Source organism: Vicugna pacos, chromosome 16, assembly GCF_048564905.1.
Source record: "Vicugna pacos chromosome 16, VicPac4, whole genome shotgun sequence".
Classification (NCBI taxonomy): Eukaryota; Metazoa; Chordata; class Mammalia; order Artiodactyla; family Camelidae; genus Vicugna; species Vicugna pacos.
The window spans coordinates 62,664,771-62,683,821 of record NC_133002.1 but is presented as its reverse complement, the minus strand read 5'-3'; the positions used below and the strand labels follow the sequence as shown (position 1 = coordinate 62,683,821).

General features: G+C 56.5%; 1 protein-coding gene across 5 annotated transcripts in view; it reads left to right on the top strand.

Annotated features, from left to right (window-relative positions):
- The first annotated feature begins 8,342 nt into the window (after positions 1-8,342).
- CSNK1D (casein kinase 1 delta) overlaps positions 8,343-19,051 on the top strand; it is a 33,136-nt gene continuing 22,427 nt past the window's right edge. For 2 of the 5 annotated variants that reach the window (XM_072939929.1, XM_072939928.1), the window contains exons 1-2: positions 8,343-8,743; positions 14,371-14,481. In XM_072939929.1, coding sequence (XP_072796030.1) covers positions 8,668-8,743; positions 14,371-14,481 — 187 coding nt within the window. In that variant the 5' untranslated portion in view covers positions 8,343-8,667. Of the gene's footprint in view, positions 8,744-9,359; positions 9,379-14,370; positions 14,482-19,051 lie in introns of those variants that run through there. The other 3 variants (XM_072939930.1, XM_072939931.1, XM_072939932.1) reach the window with 2 other exon arrangements.

The window sequence follows — 19,051 nt, the reverse complement described above, 5'->3', positions numbered from 1 at the left end:
GGGTGGGTACATGACCACAACCGGCCAATCAGAGCCCAGGGATGTGCGTTTGAGGCGGAGCCAGGGCCGTACTCTCAGAGGGGCTCACGGGTATATTCGGTGCGCAGGTGTCCGTTTGAGTCTTGGGGGCGCTCGGTTGGGGAGCCGGGAGGGGGCGCCAGGAGCCCAGAGAGCCATCGAGACGCGAGGGGCCCCCCGAGGGTCGTTGCCGCCCGGCGCCTGCTTGGTCCACCAGGCCCCTTGGTGCATCCCCCAGAAGGGCGACTTGGGCTAGGCCACGGGGTCGGAGACTGTTCCGCGACTCGGGAGGGAGGCTCGGGAGCGCGAATCCGGAGCGGGGTCGGCGGCGTGCTCAGTCCCGGGCGGCATGGTCCTGACTCGCCAACCCCGTTAAGCCCGGCCCAGGAGACCTGCCCAGAGACAGGCAGTGTAGACATCAGGCCTCCCTGGCAGGCCCACCACGCTGTGGCCTCTACGACGTGACAAGGACGCGCCCCTGGAAGGGATGTTATCCGTTCATCCACTGAAAGATATCTTGGTTACTCCCAGTTGGGGGCAATTCTGAACAGATCTGCTAAAAACATCTGTATGAAGTTTTTGTGTGGATGTAAGTTTTTAACTCAGCTGGGTGAAGACCTAGGAGCATGTCTGAGTTCAGGCAGCTCTAGCAGAACACCATAGACCGGGTGGCTTAAACAACATTTATTTCTCACGGTCTGGGGGCAGGACGTCCAGGATTGAGGTGCCAGCAGGCAGATCGCGTGTCTGGTGAGGGCTGCTTCTGGACTTGCAGAGAAGGGCTTCCTGTTGTGTCCTCGCTGGCGGAGAGCAGGGTGAGAGCGAGCTCTCAGGCCACTTCTTAGAAGAGCACAAATCCCTCTGCCCTCAGGACCAAATCACTTCTCAAAGGCCCCCTCCTCACACCGTCACACTGGGGGCTGGGGTTTCAACATAGGAAGGTGGTTTGGAGGGGCCGGGAACCCACATTCGGTTGATAGCAGAGCATGACTGCCAGCCTGTGTAGGACAGTGTAGCCCCTGGGACCCTGTAGAACCAGGGCATCACCCAGCAGCTGTCCAGGTCATGGTCTTAGCCACTGCACGTTCTCTGCTGCACCCACTGGTGCTGTAGACTTGGGGGTGTAACCCCATCACCAGAAGGAAATGCTCTTTTAACTGGTAGCAGAATAGACTGAATCTGTTGTCTTCAAGACAGGCATCAGATGCTTTTCTGCACCTGTCCAGGTAATAGATCTTTTTCCTTTACTCTATGTATGGGAGGAAGTGCATTGATGTGTCTGGTGTTAAACCAGAGAAATCCAGACCGTGAGGTCTATGTCTCACTTATAATTGGGTCCAGTGACCTAGTGTTTTATTTCAGAGGTTTAGCACCCAAGTTCCTGAGCGAAAGAAGCCCCTCGTATTCTCTTCCTGTTTGTCTGATTAGAAGCCAGACGCACTGAGCTGGGCACATCCCACTCTCCTCCACTTTCTGGAACATTTTGTCCAAAACAGGAATTAACTGGTCCCTGGAAATGGGGTGGGACTCACTCAGAAAGCAGCCTGGGCTCCAGGCTGGGGATGGGGAGGGCTCCAAAACCGCTTTTTAGTCTATTCCTGCTCTTTGCTTTATTTTGCCTTTCTTTGTGTCATTTCATGATTTTCCAGAAATTTACCTGCTTCGTTTAGGTTTCCAGTTTTACTGGTTTGTAAGGGATTCTCGCTCTGTGATTTTTTCCGTCTGCGTGTCTGCAGTTCTGTCTCTCGGACATCTGATTTGCAGCGTCTTTGCTTTTTTCCTTCTTTCTTGCTGGGGTGCTTTCATCTGATTATTTTTGGCAATGAACCAGCTTTGGTTCCCCCCCACACCCCACTTCTTCCATTGATCTCTGCCGTTCTACATTTCTTTTTGTATTTTCTCCTTGTTTCCTTGGGTTTGCTCTGAATCAGACTGCATTTCTGGAACCTACGCTTAGCGAGCGCAGAGCCAGTCTCGAGACAGCTACGTCACTGCAATGGCTTCCAGCACTCTGACGGCTGACACTTGGCAGTGTCTGTGCTCCTGCACAGGGCGAGACCTGCACAGCAGCTTCCCACCCAGCCCCATGCCCCCAGGCAGCCTTTATGAGGCCCATTTGAGAGCATTCCACGTCTAGCCTTGATTTGACCCCAGAATCCTCAGCTCCTGCCCCAGTGCCCAGGGCACCCCTCCTGGAAGCCTCCCAAGGCAACAGGGTGGGGCCAGGGCTGGGTCCCTCGTCCACACACCCTCTGCTGGCTGAGATGGTGGGGTCTTCCGGCAGGAGCCCTGCTGGAGGGGCCCTCTTCTGTCAGAGGCCCCGCCCCTTCAGGGACTGGTCCATAGGACCTTCCAGGTGTGTGACCGGAACCCCAGCCTACTTGAGGCTGGCAGACCTGTGAGGCCTCAGGGAAAGGAGTGACACAGAAGTGCCTGTGGCTGCCAGCTCACTGGATGGCACCAGTGGAGGCCCTGCTCACCTGGGGCAGAAACTTGGCCCAGTGACTCACTGCCGAGTCACACAGCAGAGATCCACAGGCAGGTGGTCTGAGCTCTCCCAGCTGGCTGGCCACCGGACACACGGGGTAGACAAGAGACAGGACACCCGAGGCCAGGGACAGACCAGGGAGGGGAATCTGGAGGTCACCCCAACCTCCTTCTGTCCGGGCCAGAACCCCAGATGCCCCAGTCATGGCATCACCCCCTGCCCACAGGTGCTGTCCCTGGCACCTCGGACATCATCTACAGCCCTGCCATCCTCAGGGCCAGCAGAAGGGCTCTCTAGGGAGCCTGGAGGGGCGGGGCAGGAGCAGGACTGGATCCCGACTAGAGGACAGCCTTACCCTGCCTGGCAGGAGATGACAGTGGACAGAGGGTGGTGGGGCTCTGGCGCTGGGCCAGGGGCAGAGAGGAGAGGTGACAGGGCCTGGAAAAAGTATGTTGGGCCCTCACGGAGGTTACCACCAGAGAGCCTCCCATTCGTACCGGAGCAGGGTTGAGGGGAAAAGGGTGCCGCCCTCGGATTCCAGAAGAGGCTGCAGGGACCTGTTTCCTGTCCAGGAGTAGGGCTTGGGGCCACTTTGGGGCCCTCTTGAGTCCATCGGCTGTGGGTGACAGCAGGGTGAGTTCCAGGAAGCATCTACTCTTTCTGGGTCCACCTGAGCCAGGGATTCAGGCTTAGAAGTAAACCGAGAACCACAAAAAGGGGGTGAGAAGCTTGGGTTCAAAGATCAGAGTCGACTTGCTTCCAGGGAGAGGTCCAGCCTGCTCTGCAAGTCTAAGCTGCCTCAGGCCCTGCTGCCCCTCTGGTGCTGAGGACCCACTGGGGCTGGGGTAGGGGTGGGGTGCTCCTGAGCTGGGCCTGGAAACAGAGACCAAAGACCTGAGCTGCACCCAGCCCTGGTGGCCTGTGCCCCCGCACGCTGCAGCTCTGAAGCTGGGCTCCAGCTGTCAGATCCCAGGCAGCCCCAGCCTAGCAGGGGGACAGGCAACGCTCACACTTGTGGGGTCCTTAGTACCCCCAAGGCTGGCACAGCAGACCCTTCCATCCACCTGGCCTCCTCATTGCTGGTGGATGCAACCAGTGTTCCAGGTTCTTGTCCCATCCCAGAAAGAATTCAGAGACAAGACGTAGTGTTTAAAAAAAGTAAAGTGAGGATTTATTAAAGGATGGATGGTACACTCTCAAGGGGAGAGCGGGCAGGCTCAGGTGAGCAGCTGCCCTGTTTCTTTGACAAGTTAGTTACACTGGGTGTAAAAATGAATGGGTGGAATATTCATTGGGGAGGGAAGGGTTTGGGGTCGCATTCCCTGGTTGTCATCCCAACTCCACCTTCGCAAAGGGCGGAGGGGTTTTTGTCCTTATTTAGTCTGGGTCGGAAGTGTCATGGCGGTTGGTACATGATGGGTACTTTTAATCTGCAAGGCTAATTTTATTGAAATGAGGGCATAATGAGCAAAAGGTTACATTCGGACACTGGAAATTCTCGCCTTTTCTCACCTTTCTTTGTTGGTCTCCAGGCCACTCATCCCCCCAAAAGGTGTGGCCCCTTATCAGCCCAAAGGTTCCTGCTTTTCTTTCTCTGCCCAGGGACCCCTGGTGCTCACATGATGTGTGGTTTTCCGCATTTGGCTTGTGCCCCTATGCCCCTCCTTTCTGCCCACTCCTGCCCTGTGGTCTGTGTCCCCCTTTCTCCACTCATATCTAGTGATCTGCCTGCTCTAACATTCCGAGCTCACAGCCTTACCGGACCTGGTGATACTTAGGGCTGGGTTATTCTTTGTTGGGGGTTGGGGGGCCACCCCGTGCCCTGTAGGATGTTGGGAACATCCCTAACCTCCACCTGTTAGAGCAGGCATCCACCAGCAACACACCCACGAGGTGCCAGTCAACTCTGGATGGTGACAACCAGTCATTGCGAAATACCCCCCACCAGTTGAGATCCCTGGTCTCCAGCAGCCCTGCCCAAGGGAACTTTCTGGGACAATGGAAATGCTTTGCTCTGTGCTGTCTGATCCCAGTGGCTAGTGAGACTGAGGGTCTGGATTTGTCCGGGGTTCCCTTGATGCCAGGACAAACACAAGCAGCCTTCCTGTCCTCCAGCGCCACGTGGTGGGCTGTGCAGTGCAGGGGGGCTCCAGATGGCCACGCAGGCCCTGAGAACTGGGTAGGGGCTGCTCCTCTTGAGCCCCCAGCCCAGGCTTGAGGGTGGGTGTGGCAAGGTGAGTCCAGGGTCATTGGGACAAGCTGGGTTTTCTGTAGTCCTCCCCTCCCCCTCCCCCTACTCCATCTGGTCCCCTGGCCCTCTCCTCCTTTCTCTCACCCTGTCCTACACAGGAGATTGCCACTGGCTAGAGGGGTAGGGGGAGATCAGCCCACACAGACTGTCCCTCAGGATGTGTCACCCCCTCACTCCTTCCGCACCCATCCCCGAGCCGAAAGGGAGGCCCTGCTTCCTTCATGCGGAGCAAACACCCTCGGCTGATGGAAACTGCTTTTGACCTTTCAGTGGCACCCACCAGGTCAAGTTGCCTTCGAAGGCCAGAGTGCAGCTGGAGGGGCCGGGGGAGGGGGAGGGGGAGGGGGTCCTCACCTACCTGGGCCCCACGCATCAGCCTGGTCACTCTGGGGTCACCATGCAGCTGCTCTCAGCCCCTCCTACTCTGAGCACTTTGTTGCTGTTGCTGGAAGGCCTGTCTCTCCCCCAGAAGCCTTCCCAGAAGCAGGAAAAGACCCTGGGGTGAGGGCGTGAACCTGCGATGGCCAGGCCAGCAAGGGGACCACAGCTGTAGGGCCCGCCTCTGGGGACACAGGCTTCCCCGCTCTTCTTGAAAAAGCTGAACCAACCAGTTTCACCACTGCTCCAAGCACTGTTCTTACGCCTGCGCTTGGGCCTGGCCCCAGGCTCCTCCTGTCCCAGGTCCCCACCCTCGGGGCAACTCCGGCAGGCAGCGCAGTGCCCCTCAGGCTGTGCACTGGGATCACCCTGGGCCGGGCCCTCCCCAGGAGCCTCCTGCTCAGATCCAGGGCGAGTCAGGACTCTGCCCACCCCTTGCCCATCCCTTGGCCCCAGCACCAACGATTATCCCCATTTAAGTAACAAAATTTGCCAGTTGAGTCCCTGTCGGGGGCAGTGAGAACATCACAAAGTGAAGGGACTACCCATGGGACAAGGGCTGTGTAGGACCCGGACTGGTTCAAGGCGGGCACCAGCAGGGCAGGGGGCTGTCTCATTCTTGTTTACCAGAAAGTCTCTCTGGGCCCCTTCCTGGCTGGGCTCAGGGTGTCCAACTCAGGTGGTGTTGGTGCTGTTGCGTGAGTCCTGGGAGCAGCCGAGGCTGCCCCGTCGCACAGGGACCCAGTGCCAGCCTCGCTCTGTGTCCTTTGTCAGCAACTTCTTTCTCAGTGAAGCTTTGAAAAAATCTCTTCTTTACCGGTGGGGTTTAGGAGTGTCGACAAAAATAATCTAAGAATAGAAGAGTTTTTTTGAGCCAAACTGAGGACTAGAGCCCAGGAGACAGGCTCTCAGATGACTCTGAGGAGCTGCTCTGGAGAAGCAGGGTTTTCAGCACAGTTTTATATCTTGTCAGAACAAAGAACATCAAACAAGTCAGGGATACATTCCTTCAAGTTTTAAAAAAAAAACCAGACAGACCAGCACATACACAGGGAGTCAGTGTGGCCTCAGCACCTAAGGGAGTCTTACCATCAAAGGAGGACTAGCACTGGTGTCCTGGAAAGGGAAGCTTCTAAGCTCTGTTTTAACATGGTCATTCCTCAGTTTTGGTCAGTGCAACCTTTTCTTTAGTAATTAAAGCAGAGGTACTTGCATCTGGGCTGGGCCACAAACAGGTGGTTTTAATTAGCATCAAATTCAAGTTAAGTACAGGCCGAATGCCTGCCCCAGGCCTGAGCATGTGAAAGTTTCTTTCACCAGCAATTTGGGATGGGCCTCGTGGGACCTGCTGGGGCCTCCTGCCTGGAGCTGGTGGTCCTCTCACACCCGCAGGCCTGGACCTTCCTGCAGCCCAGGAGGTGCTCATCCTCCATCAGATGTCTTGGTCACACTCACCACCTGCCGGTTTGCCCCTCAGGGACTCCATGCATAACAGAGGTCTGAGCCTCTCCTCTCCTCCCTGGTGCTTGGCGTCTTCTCGCATCCTTCCTCTGTGATGTGACTTGTTTCTTCTACCTGGGCCTCCAGGTGATCATCCATGACCGCTTCTCCTCCAGTGAGTTCGCGGGCAGACACCTTTCTAGTCAGCCGCGGGGAGCCTTCTGCGTGTGTGTGCATGTGTGTGTGTGCGCGCACACACACACAGGTTTTCCCGGGGAGGGGGCTACTTGACTGCCTCCCCTGGCACCTCTTCCTCTCTCACTCCTGGACTCAGACCCGTCATCCCGTCCTCTCCCTTTGTCGGGTTGTTGGTGCCAGGTCCAGTGGAAGGGGAGCCTCACCGAGGATGAGTACAAGTGAAAATCTCACGAGACTGAGAAACCAGGCTAACCAGTGTGAATGGACATGGGGTGTTCCCTAGTGCCCACCGCTCATTAGCAGCGGATCACGGCCTGCCTGGCGGCCTCTCCTGTATCTTCAGGTACTGCAGTGTAGTGCTTAGGAGGTGATGCCTGCTACCCCAGCTTGACCTCCAACCATTTTCGAACAGGGGCCGCAGGACTGAGGCTAACTGGTGTAGAGGGAAGGCTTGTGAATGGAGAGACCAGCCACTTTCCTCCTTTGCAACCAGGGTAGATGATCCTGAACGTCATCCACACCTGTATGTAACCCCTGTGCACAGAGTAGTATGTTTGCTAGATGTCCAGAAATATGCATTAATGTCTGGTTTTACGATTCTTTCTTCTTGACTGGGGTTGGAGATAGGCCTGGAGAAACATCAACATGAAAGTCATTCCTTCTGGGTTTGGGCACCTCTCTGCAGGCCTCCCTTCACAGTGATTTGACTCAAGAGTCCATATCTATGAAGCTGGTCATCAGCCTGAACTTAAACACTTTTTTTTTTTGCAAGTAAGAACCTCCAGATCCAAGGCAGACTAGGTAAAAACGTTGATTAGTCTCCAGGCGAGGCGACTGGAGAGGCAGGCAGTGTGGGCCTCACCCTTCAGGTCTGACACCAGGCCCTGGGACTGCTCTTCCTTCTGCCCTAGGCTTGAGTGTGCTGTAGGCCCGGCACTTGGCACATAGGGCGGGAGGGGAACTGCGCAGTGCACGATCCGGCCGGCTCAATAGGCCTGGGCACAGCTGCGTCCTCCGAAGTCTGGCCTGTGTCACACCCCGCAGGCGCCGGCGCAGGGAAGATGACTCCCTCCTGGAGAGTCCCGAAAGCTAGGTTCCTGGGTCTGGAGGGACGAGCTCCGTCCCCTCTCTCCTTCCTGTAAAGGGCGCTGCCTGGAGTCCTGTCCCAGACCTGTGGCGAGGAGCCGCTGGCTTCCCAGACACCTGCAGGGACGGACCAAGCCCCTGCGCCAGCATGTGAAACCTGCATGCAGGAGGGAGCCAGGCGAGGGGATCTGTCGGCCCCGGACTGCTGCAGGAAGCGAGGCGCAAGGAAAGAATGGGGCTCGCCGGTCTGACAGTGGGTCGGGAGGGCTCCGGAGTGCGCTGGTCCCAGCCCCACCCCTCGAACGCGCTCGACCCACCCAGCCCCGTCGCCCGAGGTTGTGGCCCCGCCCCTAGGGCAGTGTGGCTACGCCCCCGCCCCGTCGCCCCGCCCTGTCGCTCCGCCCCGCGGCCGGCAGGTCCCCCGAAGCCCGGCCACGCCCCCCGGTCAGCACGGTCACGCCCCTCCAGGTTGCTAAGGGAAGTGACGTCACAGCGCGATGGCGGCGGCTCCTTCAGGCAGCTGAAGGGGTTTTAGGCCCGGGAGATCCGAGTCCATCCGCGGCAGGGAGAGGGCGAGCGGGGTTGGCGGGGGCCGGAGCAGGGGCAGCGGCGCTCGGACTGTCCCATCCGCCCCGTATTGAGGCGCTGGGAGCGGTGGGGCGGAGGGAAAGCGATGGTGAAAGCGGGGCTGTGAGGGGGGCGGAGCCGGGAGCCGGACCCGCAGTAGCGGCAGCAGCGGCGCCGCCTCCCCGAGCTCAGACCCAGGAAGCGGCCAGGAGGGCAGGAGCGATCCGGTCCCGCCGCCGCCATGGAGCTCAGAGTCGGGAACAGGTACCGGCTGGGCCGGAAGATCGGCAGCGGCTCCTTCGGAGACATCTATCTTGGTGAGGAGCCCCTCCCTTGGGGCTCTGGCTGGCGTCTGCCTGGCTCCGGGTCCGCTCCGGCGACCCCGCCCCCGGCGGCCAGACCCCGCCCCGGGACCCCCTGCGGACCCCGGACCCCGCCCCGGGGACTCGCTCCCGGCGGCGCTTGTGAGCTGGACCCCCCCTCCACCGGGCTCCCCATGCGGGAACTTGCGGCCTTCTCGTGGGTCCGACCCTCGCCCCCGAGGGGCCCTGCCCCACCGTGCGCCCAGGGCCTCCGGGGAGGGGCCGGGACCGGGCGCCCCCAGTATCCCCGCAGGCAGACAAAGGCGGTCGGCGGGCGTGCGGCCCCCGCGTCCTGCGCGCGCGGTGGGCACGGGGGAGGCCCGGCGCCGGCCGAAGCTCCTGGTGCCCCCGCGGCGGTGCGGCGCCGGCCGAGCGGCCCCTCCGGCCCGGGCCCGGGCGGGGCGGCCGGTCGAAGGCCGGTTGAGTACATGTTGCGCATCCAAGTTCCGTACGCGGCGCCCGGCGTACAGCAGAGTGACATTCAGGTGACTCCGGGCAAAGTCAGCGTTAAGGTGTCGGCAAAATCAGAGGCCAGTCAAGTGGCAAAGCTCTACTCGTGAGCTCGTCCTTTTGCTAGGAAAATTGTCAAGGTAGAGTGGAAGATACGGGGTTAGAATGTTCTGGATTGTGTCAGTTCGCCGTGAAAGAATGCGCACAGATACATGGGTGGTAAGAGGTTGGCTTGAACCTTCACGTTGGAAGTTGAAAAATAATTTATCGGCGTTTTTCAGAGGAGTTGTGTTTAAGTTGCTCCTACCCACGCCTTTGGGGATGTCCAGCCTGGCACACGCTGTGTGTGCAGAGGGACTGTCCTTGCGCAGGTTTGGGGGTAAACATGCTCTGTGGCTGCGCAGCCCGCTCCGCAGTGTTCCTCTCTGGCTGGTGTGCTTGTCAGGGAGGGTCGGGCATAGCTTTGTGTGTCAGTAACGCTTCTGTTATGCCTTTCAGAGGGTCCCCAGTGCGTGTGCTCACCGCCCCATCCGTGCCTCTTGTCGCCTGGAGAGGACGCATGACCTCTGGGCTGATGGTCTGCGAGGAGCCCACGCTGGGGCAGTTCAGGACGGCTTTTGGTGCCCTACCCCGGGGTGCCCGTGTCACGCTGCTCTGTGCTTCACCATCCTGCTGAGTAAAGTGCGCTTGAGAGACTCTTGGATTTTGCTACTTAAATATTTATGTCCAGTAATCAGGGGCTGCCTTCTCAGCAGTGTTTTGGGAGGTGAATGCTAGGTGAATGCAAGCTGTTTGCCTTATTTATAGAACAATGGATTTTGGCAAAAGTTTTAATTCAGGATCTAGCGGCTGTACTGGAAAACCAGTCCATTTAGCCACCCTTACACGGGCATCAAAAAGTCAGTGTTTTGAAACTTTTTGTTCTCTAGTCTGAGGCCTTGCTAGCAGCCCTGTGCTTTCTAAAGCTGGTTTCAGTCACACTGGGGAGTGTTGTCACCAAGTCGTTCATAGAAGTGTTGGGAGCTTTGTGGGAGACCCTGAGGGCTTACTCACAGCTGTGCCTCTGGGTGCACCAGGAGCGCTTGATACAGATCAGGCTGACCGGTCCCAGAGGGGTCTGTCCTCGGTCTCCTGCGTGCTTATTCTAGGAGAGGTGGACTGCGGCTCTCCCGCCCTCGTTTTGAGCACGCGCACATCCTGCTCATTGGAGCATACTGGAAGTTGCTTGTATGGGGTTGGGCACAACTGATTTCTTTTTCAATCAGCATTGTCCCTTGGCAGTCCCTTCAGGTTCTGTGCTACCCTACTGAGGAAATGTGAAGTGATCTTCTTTAGATTAAGGTGTGACTGGAATGGTGGGGCAGAGGAAACTCACCCTACACTGTAGTTAAAGGCCAAGGAGGGCAGATCCAAAGACTGGATGGACTGAGTCCTCTGTACCACAGTTTTTTTCTGTTTGTTAGCTAACTAATTAATGATTAGTTAAGGAATTGGGTCCTCGTCTTAAAAATTGGTACGTCCTCTGTATTCTGGTGTGACAATTAAAATCGTTCCTACTACTGTCACTTTGCTGTAGGTCACAATGCTCTTGACTCTTCCAGGGAGCTTCACCTTGTTTTAAGCCTGGGGTTTGGGTCTTGGATTTCCGCCTGGGACTTTTTCATGCTTTCAGCTGTTTGAAGCTGGGAGGAGGAAGAAGCTGTCCTTCAGGTTGCTGAGTGCTTTGTGGACCAAGGAGACCCAGTGCCGGCCCCCCTTTCCGGCTGCTTGCTATGCTGATGTGGGCAGGCAGCACTGTGCCCTGCTGGGTATTCCAGTCCTTACCAGACAGCGTGAGCCTCTGTTCCCCTGGAGCTCTGTTCTTGTCCTTATTTGTCTCCTGGGGACGGTGGCAGGGTCCTCGGACCCCCTCCCTTTGTCATAGATGAAACGGAGGTTTTCTCCTGCCAGCTGTTGGCATTTCTACTCGATCCTGTCACTTCATCGGTTTGTCAGAGGATGGCCTTGCCTGTCCACCTGTTAACCCCGGTGGACTGTGCGGTCTGACTTCATAAGGTACACAAATGCCTTTTGGGAGCGAAAGCTTAGTAACCTCTTCATGTTTGATTTTCATGTTTCTCCCACTACTGACTTTCATTTCTCTTTGGTGCACCTAGCTGGGTGTCTGGCACACAGTAGGGGCTCCAAAATGGGGGCTGGCCGGCCAGGAGAGGAGGGCAGTTTTCCCAGTTGTCTGCCTGTGTGTGTTAGGGTGGGGGCCCAAGCATTTCCAGTGAGAAGTCGTGGTACCGTGTCTGCTGCCTCGTCAGTGGTTGCCCTGCGAGAGTGACCTTTGCCCTGCCACAAAGGCCTCGCCCCATCTCTTCGATAAGTTGGTCATCAGTTACCTTTCTGTCCCAGGACAGGGTCAAGCGTGGGATTAAGTTCACTTAGTTTATCATCTGCCTTTGCTCAACCTGAGGGACATGATGTTGTTTTCCAAGGACCACAGACTCACCTCTTCCCCTGGTGAGGGGACTCCTGGCTGGCTGGCTCTGCAGCTGCACGGCAGAGCTGAGGTGGTTGGGAGACAGAGCACCTCACTGTAAGTAGGCGCTGGATAAACGGGACGTGCCGCTGATTTTGACTTTCCCTGAACCTGGAACCCAGAGCTCAGTGGCATATTTTAGATTCTCGTTCCCCGTGTGGAAGTACTTCTCGTAGTCGCCTGTGTGCCCAACCAGGTTTGTCACTTCCAATCTGTTGCAGACCAGCACTTCTGTAAAATAAGACTAAAGGTTGCAGCAAAGTTACGTTGCTGTCCGAGCTCCGCGGAGCTTCCGCGCTGTCCTGCATCTGTCCCCTCACGGGCTGGGGGCAGTTTAGACTGGACTTGGAGCAGCACTGCCAGTGAGCGCAGTCAGCCGAGGGAGATGGGATGGGACTGCAGGGCTAGACTGGGGGGCCGCAGCTTTGCTCAGTGGTCGCTGTTTGCCTCCCATGGACTGCACGCGACTTGAAGGTCCGCCGCTTCTCCTAGTGGGTGACGACCTCTCAGGGGAGGTGGCCCAGAGTGTGTGCTGCACACAGGTCTGTTTGGCAGAGAACCCCTGTCCAGCCTCTCCTCTTCGAGTCAGCAGACTCGGCGACCTTCCCATCTGTGGTCCTGTAGAGGGCTGGCTCTACTGCTGGTGTGATCCTGGGGGAGGATGGAATTCATACTGTGTTCCAGAGTTGTCTGTGGTCATTTGTCCCCAGGCCCCAGGATTGCAGGGTGACTGTCAGACATCAGCTTTACGAGGCGCAGTGCACTGGAGCTGGAAGTGTTCTCGGCCTTCTTGTTCAGTGGGAGCTAGCTGGGTGGGCAGCTTGTGCAGGCCCCGGCTCTCTTGTCACTGAGGACGTGCCTCCTGGCGAGGGTGACAGTGCTCCCCGTAGCCTTCGCTGCTCCTGCTTTGGGGTGCGGGGAGTTGCTGACGTAACTAGTGAGTGAGTCATCAGTTCCTCCTGGGCTGGTGAGTTCACTTCAGCGTTCCAGGTCCTGCAGGAACTCTGAGTTCAGCTTTCATTTGCACAATGCATTTTACGATGAAGTCATTTTTGTTGTAAGTAGATAGACTGTCTCAGCTTCAGGCCAGAAGGAGGAACGAAGTGTATGCATTACCTGTCTTTCTTCGGAGTGCCCGGGCATCTTTTGTGGAATGGAAAGTGAAATTTTTAAATCTAGAATGGTCACTGGCAGTGATCAAATGGCGGTGACACCCATGGAACCCCCCGCACTGGTGACCAGTTTCGGATCCAGGGTCGCTGGAAGCGGCTGCCTCTCAGGCTAGTCTGAGCGACCAGAGGAGGACGTTTCTCTCTCGTTCCTGAGCATTGCCTGAACGTGTGAACCCCAGCGGGCAGCTCTCCTGCAGGCCGCTGCTGTTCTGATGCTTGCCAGCCTTCTTCTGCCTTTCCTCTGGGAATCTCAGAGTGCTTTGTCACCACTGACCCATTCATCCCCACAACTCCCTCACGCAGCAAACGGCAGCTCTCCCCACCAAGCTCAGATAGAGGCTGGGTTGCCGAGGACTGGCCGGGTTGCTTTGCCCAGCAGGGCGAGTCTCCCTGGGAAGGCAGTGTCTCAGGTTCCATCTGGGCTGTTGGAGCCGGTGTTAACTCCTTCTCAAGTAATCATGCTACTGGGAAGGATTACTGTGCGTATACTCAGAGGGAGCGAAGGTCTTGTAGTACAGCTGGGGCAGCTTGGCATGCGGGAGTGTTCACATGTGGAACCTGGAGGGCGGTTGTCACACTTGCAGGTCCTTACTGGAGTAAGAGAATGGCATTTTGAGATAAAAACTAATCTTAATGGGCTGGCAATCAGGAGGTATGAGCGCGTGGATTGCTGGTTTTAGCACAAAACTAGCAAAAGGTGAGTGAAAAGTGCACGTTGCATAGGTGTGGGTAAGGCTTTGAAAACAGAGCCCAGCCCTGGTCCAGTGATGTCCTTGTCCTCAGGAAGGGAGAGGTGTGCTGGGCCTCCCTGGGCCTGGCCTGGCCTGTGATGGGTGAGTGATGGCTCCTGCCACGTTGTGGAAAACAAGCCGCCTTGAGAAGCGCCTAGCCTGTTCAGAGCTGCACACAGCTCAGTACCGGGGCCACATGGACGGGGATGGACTGAGGCTAGGTGGGTGTGCATCAGAAACCCAGCCTTCCCGCTAGAGAAAGGCTCACACGCCCAAAGGCCTGTCAAGGCAGCATGGAGAAACGGGGCATGCGGAATGTGTTGCTCTGGGACTCTCCGGGGTCTGGCCTTGGATGGGTGAATACAGGGCCGACCATCAGGCTGGAGAGGTTGGTTCAGACCAGAAAAGGTGAGAGTCCTCCAGAGAGAACCACGGGGTCTGTCTCTGGGTCCCCTGTGGTCAGAGTAGGGACACGCGGAAGTGTGCGGTAGAATGCCGAATAAGACTTTTCTGTACGTACAAAATGTTCCTGTTGTAAAAAGTGACACTGACACCATCTTACAGTAGAGAGTAGAGTATGTCCATCCTTTGGTCTTTCTTGGAAGTTTCGGGTAGCCCTGGCTGTTTCTCCAGTGTGTTGCAGCCTTGGGTTGAGGGGAGGCACCAAATGATTAATGTTGGTGATTTTCTTTGTTTCCCAAGGTACGGACATTGCTGCAGGAGAAGAAGTTGCCATCAAGCTTGAGTGTGTCAAAACCAAACACCCTCAGCTCCACATCGAGAGCAAAATCTACAAGATGATGCAGGGAGGAGGTATGGTTTTTACCTGTTAAGAAAGAAAACCAAGGAGATGTGTTTGATGCTGGAGAATGCAGATACTGTGAATCAAAGTCTGGTGTATCTGGGAAGTGGAGGGGAATATTCACACCCGTGACCCCAGCGGGTGGCTTCCTTCCAGTACTATCCTAGAGGCCTACAGAGGGCCTCTGTCGACAAAGAGAAATGTCAGTTTATGCTTTTGCTTAAATGTTCCCTTAGCTTCATGGTACGTAACCATGTCTTTGAACGCAGGTTAGTGTGAGCACCGACCTGGACACACTGCTGATCTTCCCGGGCCGCCTCAGTCACGCCCACTGCTTTGGGATGGTCACTGCAGACTCTCCTGAGTGAGACAGGGGCTTGAACTCAGCGGCCTCTGTGACCCCTCCCAGCTCAAGTCCTGTCCTGATTCTGGGACGCCTCCCCTTGGGCCTAAGGGTACCTGATACCGGAGAGTACCCATTCCCATGTCAGAGTCTGACTCTTGGAATTCTCCAGACACTGATGTTTGGCTAATGGAGCAGGAGGGGGTTTTATTGGGGGCCTCAGAGTCCTGAAGACACAGCAGTGTTCTGAAGGGTGTGCCCATGCCGCTCCCCAGGGAGCTCAGGAGGCCCCGGCCTGGCCCACAGGGTCTTGAGCTGTCCCTGGGGACAGGGCTTCACGTGTGAAGCCTGGCTGTGCTGTTTCCTCTCTGGGAGCTGTTTGAATCAGAACCCCCCCGGGGTACTTTCATAGTTGGGGGGGCTCTCAGCACTTTGCCAAAGGAAAGCTTGTCTTCAGAGCCCGTGTTGGCCCTTTCGTCAGGTGGAAAGGGAGGGCTGGTGATGTGAGTCCTTGACATCCTTCCTTCATGAAGCCGTTTGACCTGTCCTGCTACCAGAAACCAACATTCTCAGCTTACACAGCGCAAGGTGTCTCTTTAGGAGCAGATGCACCTCAAAGCAAAACACACAGTACTGTGAGACTGTTGCCCAGGGGTTGTCTGGTTCCTCCTGTCTTGGGTATCACTTGTGTTCTCGAACGGCACACAGGAAGGACGCTCCTTGGCCCCTCGTGTGCCCAGGGCGAGGGTGTGTCAGTGTGATGGCCCTCCAACAGCTGTCGACAGGCTTCTCAGGCATTGGGGACGGCCTGCACAGCTTTTAAGATGAGTAGAAACAGGTGACCTGGATGTGGCCTGGACGCTGGGGAGGAACTTGGTGCCAGGCTGAACAAACATTCTGGCTGAGAAGCCGCATGTGCTCTGAGGGGCAGCACCTGTGAGAACTCAGAAGCTGGGCGTCCAAGGAAGGAGAAGAGTCGGCTGATGCCTAAGGGGCTGGCTGAGCAGACTAAGACTGAACAGAGCTGAGTTTACTAAGTTGGAACAGGGCATCTCCTCCTTGGAAGCATTGCTGTTGGACACGGAAGCTGTCTTCTTCACGAAGGGTGGGGGGGCAGCATCCTCTGGGTCAGCAGCACCCCTCCCCAAGTTGGGATGATCAGAGATGTCCCCAGATGCTGTGAATGCCCCAGGGTGCGCCGTGACTTCCTGTTTGGAGCCCTGCTTCAGGACGTAAAGAATCACTTGCTCTCCCGGCCTTCCCACATGCCTCCTCTAGGATCCTGGAAACCCACCAGGACTCTGGAAATAGATCTCCAGTCTGGCCCTTCCCCACACATTCTGGGTTTTACTCCTGTTTCATATGCGCGCCTGGCGGGTACTGTCAAGATGTAAAGTCGTCTGTTTTAGAAAACAGATTCTGTCCAGAAAAGCAGAGCGCACCATCCTGGTAGGCAGTGTTCCGTGAACTCGTCCTGTGGCGGCAGAGGAGTGAGGGTCTGTTCTGCCCAGAAACCTCCCTGCTCAGTTGGGTGCGTCTCTCTTCACAGACTTACTCCTTCTGTGCTGAGTTCTGGGCTTCCCTGCAGGTGGTTGATACTGATGGCGTCGCAGAGAAAGCTCAGAGCCCAGAGCTGCCTCTGGTGGTGGCCCTGCAGTGCTGAGCTAGGGAGGGCTGCTGCGCTCGGTCCCTCAGGCCACCTGGGGAGGGGTCGGCATTAGGAAAAAATCACGCTTTGGTTGGGGGATGAAATGGGTGCGGGGGTTCGATTGTACGGTGATATTTGGCAACCAGACTTACTGTGGTGATCACTTTTTGGCGTATACCGAGATTGAATTGTGTTGTACACTTGAAACTAACGTGTTATGTACGAGTTTTACCTCAGTAGAAAGAAAGTCACACGCTAGTGTCAGGTATCGTTCAAAGCACGTTTGTGCAGGCTGGCGTGTTCTCTGCCACACAGTTGTGTGCAGCAAGCATCGTCAGCCTCACGTCACGAGTGAGGAAACTGCAGCTGTGTGACTTCCACAGGACACAGGTTGAAACTTGAGCCTTGTGGCTCCCAAGCCACTCCTGCAAGCAGCTGTCTGGTCCTGGGAAGGAGGGTAGCTGCCCTCCATGGTGGTCAGCGTCCAAGAATATGCCCCACATCTGGCTGGTGTGGTGGGTGAAAACCTGAAATAGCCAAAACCATTGTAAATTAGTATGTTGGTGAAGGACTTGGGTGGACACCGAGTTTTTATCCAAACCGAGTGGACCGTCAGCCCTAGAGGCTGCCTGCTCTTTCCAATCCTGATACCCTCCCAAAAATCTTCAGACCATGTCCTCCTCCAGGAAGCTCCTAGTGGAGACAGTTTAGTTCACAGCTGCTGCCTGTCAAGGCCCACAGTGGATGTGGGAGGGGAGAGGAGGCCTTTGTGTGAGAAAACCCCGGCCAGGGTTGGGGAGGCTCTGGGCCGCCGGTGCAGCGGAAGCAGCCTCTCCCCCGATCTCGCCGTGTCTCAGCCGCCTGGGCAGACAGCCCTCACCTGTGTTACGCAGCAGTGCATGGCTCCAGAGAATGTACGTAGCTCGTGGGTGTCAGGAATCTGGAGTGGACCCCAGAGCCCCTAGCTGCATGAGGGAGGAAGCAGGACGCCCCTGGGCCCCCTGCAGCCCACAGCCTGCCCCCCAGCCCTTGTCTAGTTTGTCTTTAAATTTTTGTTCCTCTATCAGCCTGTAAGAACTTTGTTTTTAAAAATCTAATGATATTGCCCGGAAACATTTGGCAGTTGTATTTACAGTTGTGTTAAGGTTGAGTTGCCAAACACTTCAGGAAAAATTGTATTGGTGTTAACCCCGAGTTCCCATATTTGTGTTGAAACATCCCACAAGTTAAATGGAAGGCATTTACCTGGCACTGTTCCTCATTTCTCACCCCCAAGTGTGTGTTTTGGACCCTATGAGGGAAAAGTACCAAGTGTGCAGAGCTACACATCACAGTCCAAGTGACACATTTCCCATCCTAAGGGTGCATGGGTGGGGCAGCAGCGTGTCCCTGGCAGGACTGGGTGCAGGGCAGCCTCTGCTGGCTGTTTTCCACCCCCGGCAGCCTCGGTGTCCTGCACCAGCCCTGGGGCAGCACTCTGGCAGCAAGTGCATTTTCACATTCCTGACCTCGCTGCAGCAGGTGTCCAAGGCCACCGAGCAGCAGTCTGTGGACAGGCTGTAAGAACATTCTTGGAGTGGCTTTATAGCTGATTGCTTCCTGGGCCCTCCCCACTTAGTTCGCAGACAGTCTGCTTAGGGTGAAGCGGGCTACGCAGCATCCTCCTCTTCTGGCTGGAGAACTGAGCACGAGCACCTTGTCCACGGATGACGTGTCGGTGGTGCCAGGTGGACCATCAGAGCAGATGGGTGGTGAGGCCCGTGTCTTCTCAGCTCACATGCTCTCGAGTACCCGTGATACAGTCTTGCTGGGTGTGTGCTGCGACTTTCCTCTTTGACCCACTGTGCTCCTGAGGTTCTTCCGTGTTGACAGCAGTAGTTCTGTGGTTTTCGTTGCTGTTTATAGACTCTTGTGTCTCCATGAACAGTCCTCCTGGTGTCGAGCTGTGGCTGCCTTCCAGTGTTTTGCTGTTAAGAGTGGTGCCTTAACGACTCCCTAGTCCCTGTCTCCTGGTGCACAGTCTGAGAGGGGAGTTGGGTTTCGTGGCCAAGGCAGTGCTTGGCCTGCGGGGTCCACAGGGACACGTCCTGAGGTGGTTTCGCGCGGTGACGCCCCCACCTGCACGATGTCAGGGCCCCTGTCGGATCCACGTTGTCTTTAGCCTCGTTACCGTTCTCTTCAGTGTGGCCCAGGATGTCCCAGCTAGCACAGAAGAGGGATTTAAAGATAAGAATGGAGAAGGAAGAAATAAAACTGTTACTTGCACACGATCTAACTTTCTGCATAGGTTAGAGCATTGAGCCCTGTAGTTTAAGATCAAAATATAAAATCAGTTCATTTCATTTCGCCAACAACCGGCAGCTGTAGGTGACGGAAAAGGGAGGGGGAGGGTCAACGTGTCAGTGGCGAGCGGAAGTGCTGGCCCAGCCGCCGAGTCTCCGCCCTCCAGGCCTGGGGCTGGGTCTCCTTTGGCCCAGGAGCAAGGGGAGGGGTCCAGGAGAGGGCAGACCGCTCCCTCCTGGTAAAGTCAAGATGCCAAACACAGCTCTAGTGTCGAGCGATGAACTTGGAGTTACATTTGTCTGCCTCC